The sequence below is a fragment of the Eurosta solidaginis genome, chromosome 4, assembly GCF_040869045.1.
Source record: "Eurosta solidaginis isolate ZX-2024a chromosome 4, ASM4086904v1, whole genome shotgun sequence".
In the NCBI taxonomy this organism is placed as follows: Eukaryota; Metazoa; Arthropoda; class Insecta; order Diptera; family Tephritidae; genus Eurosta; species Eurosta solidaginis.
In genome coordinates this window covers 269,319,917-269,326,616 of record NC_090322.1, presented here as the reverse complement: position 1 = coordinate 269,326,616, position 6,700 = coordinate 269,319,917, and the positions used below count along the sequence as shown (strand labels likewise).

Below are 6,700 nucleotides of genomic sequence, written 5' to 3'. Positions count from 1 at the left end.
GTGGTTAACAATCATTGTAAAAACTAAACACTTAATTTGTAAATTGCAGTGTATTAGTACTGGAAGTGAGTTCCAAAGACGTTCCGCGTCGATAAAAAATTGACGTTCAGATGTCAGAGTTTTGTGTCTAGTATAAATAAGCAGTGTCGACCTTGACGATTGAAGAAACTGAAGCCTCTGGTATAAATAGTTTGGTTCCTGTGTATGAATAACCTTATGCATGAACAACACTGTTCTGAATTTTAACAAATTTTCAAAATAAATATTTAACAACTTTACGGCATACGCAGACACATGGTCAAGTCGTTTTAGCCTAAATACGTATCTGGTGTAAGATCATAAATGCAACCATGTCAACTAATTAATAGAATAAGCAAAAATACATCACTGTAAAGGAAAGAAATGGACTTCCGGTTCATTATTGGATTGAAGACTGAAAAATAAAGTACTAAGTTAGTTAATCCGGACGTTTCTGCTGTTTTATTAACCATCGAAGGTAGAAATTACATCTCAGGTGTGTTAACGAACCTCGCGCACTATTATAAACAATTATTTTGTAAATTGGATGCCGGAGAGAACATTGTCAAGGTTTTAACTGAAAATAACGGCTTTCTCTCCTACTGCCAATATTATACAATTACGCAGATTACTGCAAAATATAGTTGGCGTGGGAGATAATAGCTCCGCAAATACGATGAATACCATTCCGAAAACAAATATATTGGAGAACATTCCGGACGAAATGATTGAGATAAACGCTGCCGTTTCTATTGATTCCTCTGCCACCACTGCCGTTACCGCCGTACGTACTGCTGCCACTGCCGTTCCAATTGCATCTACTGCCGATGTTTTGGTTCAATTCAATTCAACACCTGCCGTTTACGATGTTTTTGCTGCCGCCACTGCCGTCTATTCTGCTGCCGCTACCGTCTGCTCTGCCGCCACTGCCGTCACCGCTGTTCATACTGCCGCCACTGCCGTTCCAACTGCCTCTACTACCGATGTTTTGGTTGAATTCAATTCAACACCTGCCGTTCACGATGTTTTTGCTGCGGTCACTGCCGTCTATTCTGTCGCCGCTACCGTCTGCTCTGCCACCACTGCTGTCACTGCCGTTCATACTGCCGCCACTGCCGTTCCAACTGCCTCTACTACCGATGTTTTGGTTGAATTCAATTCAACACCTGCTGTTCACGATGTTTTTGCTGCCGCCCCATCAAACCCTGCCCCAATTGACTTAAGAGCCACGACCATAAGTGTGGATGACGAACTGGTGACGCTACGAAAACGTATGGAGATGTTAAAATTAATGAAGGAAATCGACGAACTAAGAGCTAGTACTGGGGTACAATAGCAACGTAGACTGGATTTTAGAGCATGCTGTTTCCAAGATTAGTGGTGATGATATATCAGTGACAGTGGGACATTTTCTTCAAGATTTCGAAGAAGTAATGGAGTCGTCAAGAGTAGACGAACGATTTAAATTGCTGGCTCTTCGTCGCTGCCTGGTGGGAACAGCCAAAGTTTTTCTTACCACCACCAAAGCGTTAAGCTATGCCGAATTAAAAAAGGCCCTTACGATGGAATTTGGTGTGCCGATACAGAGGAACGAAGTTTATAAAATGTTGGCAAGACGCAAGTGGGACAAAGAGAGCGAGTCATTACATTGCTACGCTCTACTGATGCAGGCAATAGGAGAACGGGCAAACATATGCGAAACAGAAATCCTCGATTTCATAATAGACGGCATAGGCAATATAGTGCCAAATGCACATGTAGTGTTACCGGCCAAAACACTTGATGAGTTGAAGGCATTAGTGAGCCGTTTTCAAAGAAAATATTTCACAGTAGAACCAGACTAATATTTGTTAGAAATTAAGTTATACTGTATCGAGGTCGATTACAGTGTCAGATTGGCCGAGCTGTAACTCTGAACAAAAATACCGAATTGTATTAGATTATGTATTAGATTGAGAAATGTACGATAGTGAAGATAGAAATTAAGTTATATTGTATCAAGGTCAATACGGTGCGAGCTGTAACTCTGAACACAAATATTGAATTGTATCATATTAAGAAATGTACGACAGTGAAAATAGAAATTAAGATAATGTATCGAGGTCGATAAAGTTTCAGGTTGGCCGAGCTGTAAGATCATAAATGCAACCATGTCAACTAATTAATAGAATAAGCAAAAAAACCTCACTGTAAAGGAAAGAAAATGGAAGAAAGAGAAGATGGTGGACTTCCGGTTCATTATTGGATTGAAGACTGAAAAATAAAATACTAAGTTAATTAATCCGAACTTTTTTGCTGTTTTATTAACCATCGAAGGTAGAAATTACACTGGCAATGTTGTTATAAACAACATTAAGCTTAGTTTTACATACAGAGTCACAATTAGCATAAATCTCACAGCCATACAGTAGCGTAGGTATTAAGTACGCTTTTGCAAGAAGAAGTCTAATGTGTAAACGAGTGTAATACTGTGTTAGCCATAAGTTACGAAGCATTCCATACACTTTACCTACTGTACTAATGATATGATGATTCCATACAGAGTTTGATTAAATACCAAACCAAGGTTTTTCGCTGAGTCAACATATTCAATAACTGCATCGTCTAGTATTACCTTGTCTTAAGTTTTGTGTATCGAAGGCTTTTCTGCGAATGAGAATACATTTAGATTTGGCAGGATTAATTTATAAACCATTCGCAGATGCCCATGCACTTACATTCGTCAATTCAGAGTTAATATCATTAATACACATGCCAACACGATCAAGAGGACAGCACACATATAGTTGAACATCATCAGCATTAATATGAACATTACAATATCTTAGCGCATTGGGTAAGTCATTAACATACAACACAAACAACAAAGGGCCCAGGATTGAACCTTGCGGAACACCCCTGAGTACAGGTACAAAATTAGGCCTATTGCCACCAACATACACAGCCTGAGATCTCTGCACGAGGTAGGACCTAATCAAGGCAGTGGCATGAGAAGAGAAATTAAAAAGATTTTGTAGCTTGCGACATAGAAGCTCATGATCAACTGAGTCAAACGCCTTGGAATGATCGAGTAGAGTTAGAAAAGCAAGATTATTTCCATCAGTTTCCATCCTAATGCTTTCTATAACATCCAACAGAGCCGAAATGCAACTTCGCTTCGATCTGAAACCGGACTGACGGTCTGTTAGAAGTCTGTTATCATGCACATATGACATTATTTGCTTATGAAGGATACGCTCAACAACTTTGGACAAAAATGGTAGGATAGCAATGGGCCTGTACTCGTTATTTTTCTTATGTACAGGAATGATTTTAGCAATTTTCCAGCACCTGGGGAATACACAGATCGTTAGTATGGAGTTAACTAGATGGGTCACATGTGACAGAATCTTTGGCAATATAATTTTGAGAAACTTCGCACTGGTTCAATCAAAGCCAATAGCGTTTGACTTCACTGAGAGTATGGCTTGCACAGTATCACAGTCATCAACACACATAAAAAAAATTTAAATACCCAGCTATGGAAACAATTTTTGTTTAACTTTGGACCGATTTTATGATAAAACAAGTAAGGACGGGACTTCATACCTTTAATGAATGGGGCTGAACAATAATCTTATCCTATTCGTAATCTCTAAATAATCGGCTGTATAAGATAAGAAATATATAGTGAACATACCTAAACGATTTTTAAGATAAATATAAAATAAAAAAATTGGTAGATACTTTGTGTGAGGATGCAAAGTTTCACATTTTTTGTGGTCTGCATGTAAAAACTATGACTACGAATCACGTATTTCAACAATATATGACGTAAACGTAAGTATTTGATGAAATTTGAAACGTCTAGCCGTAAAAAGGGGGCAAAAATGGCTTGCGGGACGTGTTTGCCTTTAAGGGTTTTTATAAAAACGAAAATCTGCGTGACATTTTACTTTACCAAAGCAGACTAATCGTAGAAATGTAGAAACGTAATACCTAAATGTACACTTTATTTTCATTAAAAAATCTTTGCACATATACACACATATACATAACTAGAAAACGAACGTGAATAGCAGATATAGAAATGAGAAATAAATTAGAAGCTTTTCGAGAAGGCTGTTCGTGAAAAATCTATACCTTGGGAGAAATGAGCTAACCGAGAGTATAAAAGCAGCACAAGCTGAGGAATAATCAATCAGTTTGGCTTTAACACGCTATTAGTGAACTACTACTACAGTGAATAAATAAATCGACGTATTGCTATACTGAAGGTTTGAGTTATTTATTCGACAGTTCAGCAATTCGAACGATAGCAGAAGGTTCAAAATAATCAGAATTTCCTAAAATCGCAACAATATGTTCAATTCAATGCAATCGCTTATGTTCTTCGAGCCGAGGGTATACAATGAATACAAAAATCTGAAAGTGTCAATATGAAAATATTCGGCGTACGCGACAGCCTTTTAAAAAACGTTACGGATTATTTTTAGCAGTATCTCTGATTCTCTGACTCAAGTTAGGTTTTGCGATGATCATTTGCAATACTTTTTGAGGAAGTTTCATTTCAAACGGGGTTTGTCTGAACTATGCTGCGTTCTGAACAACAACAACAAAATAGATGCAATGAAACGTTATGGTGAATCGGGACAGTCAAAAATTTAATTAAATTAACCAATTTAATCAATTAAATTTATTGGGCCATGGTTTATGAGTTCGTATTGATACACTGCGGACTGGTCGAACTATATGACATGGTCTATGAATTTTTTAACAATATTTTATAAATCAAATTACATGAAAGTACTTACAAAAATAACAAAAATTAACTACAGCGTCTATGTTTTTCTTGTCTACCAAAACATGTTTAAATGCATGGCGCAACGATACAAGGTGGCAGCATGGGACAGCTGATTTTTAGCTTTTTTTATTTGATTTGATACATCAAAATACGGTGCAGTACGATTTTGACATTTGTGCATCGAATTTACAAAAACAAAGTACATGAAATTTTTATTTATGTTTGTAGGTATGTCACCATGCTGCCACCTTGTATCGTTCCGCTATGTTTAAATGTAGGAGCGAAAGTTTAGCAAGCTTAGAAATTTTTAAGTAGCACCTGACTCATCCTCCCTGGTTGTTTTTGATTCTTGCATTGAAAAAGGTGTTGTAACAAGTATATTGGTTGATAAATGATCCATATTGCCCTCCTTCGTGCTGCGATAGTCCAACATGAGTTCTTTAAACGTCTCAAAACTGTTGAATGAATGTAAAAGTTCAAAAATCTCGCCATTACTTAGAATATCATCAAATGAATTATTTTTTCTAAAAAAAAAAAGTTCATAGTTTAAAATGTTGTTTTTGCGTTTTAAGTTATGTAAGGTGAAAGTACTCCAGCTCATCTGCAAAACGATTCATATCAAAATCGGTCATACGAACGAATAGCTCTTCAATAAGGAAACGCTCAAATGTATTAGTGTATTCCTGAAATATATCAGTATATTCTAGTTTGTTTTCTTCAGTGTCCTCAAAGCGATGCCAATACTTCTCAAGAAAGTTGTGGTGCAGAACCTAGCTTGTAGGATTTTAGCGAAGTAAACTGTTTCAATACATTTTGCTAACAATTATTATTTTGATTACCAAACCTGAAAGGCATCTCCTAGTATAATGTCTTCAATATGGCCAATTACATCATCGAAAAATTCACTTCCCTGTGATTTGCCAATTATATCAATGCAATCATCTGGTAATGCTGTATCCATTGTATTCCAATTATTTAAAAATATGTATATACGCGTCGCTATTTATTTCATTTTTTTTTTTTTTTACAAATACTGTACGATTTCTAATTAGTCTTTTTCTGACGTAGAACCTCTTGTTTATTTTGATTTGTTTACCGTTGCTATAGAGCTTGTATTTTGCCAGTGCAAGTGTCAACTGTTTCCACCACCAGGCTGGGTAGTAATGATTAATTTAGGAATTAAATTACCGTCAATTCCCCATTACAAGTACTTGAGCAAAGTAATCAATTGCTTTCCTCCACAGCAAAGGAATTGATTACATTTCAATTCCTTAAAAAATACCAGAGGCAATTTCTTTCTTTTGAGGCTCAAGTACAAAAAAATTGTTTTTAATTAAAAAAAAAATGCTTTACGCAAATGTAATTTCTGTTGCAATACTTTCGAAATTTTCCAATTACATTACAAGGAATCCTAAAAGTAATTAGAAAATTCCCATTACTTAACTCTTAGCGTGATTGTATGCGGCCATACTGCAGGTAGTTATTGTTACTCTCTATATCTAACACTTAAATAATTATATTTGAGATAATTAGTAACAGGAAGGAGAGCCAAGTTAGGTGACATCTCTCGATTTCATTTCATCAGAAGATCTCCTACGCCCAAAAGCAAATTTTTCTATAATACGAGCACCTAATATTGGCAGCATCCATGTCTCCTCGCCATATATCAGGAAAGATATGGTAGGATTACACCGCCGCCGTTTGGATTTGTGGTTTAATTGTATCTTCTCCAAAATCAGGTTAATAAAACCGCACGAGAAGAGAGATCTTGTCGTAAGCTTAGCTTCATTTCGGGGTCATCTCGAAATCATTTCATGCGATATTTTTGGCTCATTTCAGAATTATTTATAGGTCATTTGGGAAGCACCTCGTAGTCATTTCGGAATGATTTTTGGGACT

General features: G+C 36.5%; 1 protein-coding gene across 1 annotated transcript; it reads right to left on the bottom strand.

Moving 5' to 3' along the window:
• Window positions 1-4,817: 4,817 nt before the first annotated feature.
• LOC137251465 (ADP-ribosylation factor-like protein 2-binding protein) lies at window positions 4,818-5,909 on the bottom strand. The gene is made up of 3 exons (XM_067786092.1): window positions 5,646-5,909; window positions 5,393-5,571; window positions 4,818-5,325 (listed from the first exon to the last, which is right to left on the bottom strand). The coding sequence occupies exons 1-3, from the start codon at window positions 5,760-5,762 to the stop codon at window positions 5,109-5,111; spliced, it is 513 nt and encodes a 170-aa protein (XP_067642193.1). The 5' UTR covers window positions 5,763-5,909; the 3' UTR covers window positions 4,818-5,108.
• Window positions 5,910-6,700: the final 791 nt, after the last annotated feature.

Coding starts and splice junctions, on each gene's coding strand:
- LOC137251465 (XM_067786092.1), bottom strand. CDS start 5,762: ATGGATACAGCATTACCAGATGATTGCATTGATATAATTGGCAAATCA. Junction 5,572..5,645: donor TACTAGGAGATGCCTTTCAG/GTTTGGTAATCA, acceptor CCTACAAGCTAG/GTTCTGCACCACAACTTTCT. Junction 5,326..5,392: donor CGTTTTGCAGATGAGCTGGA/GTACTTTCACCT, acceptor TTTTTTTTTTAG/AAAAAATAATTCATTTGATG.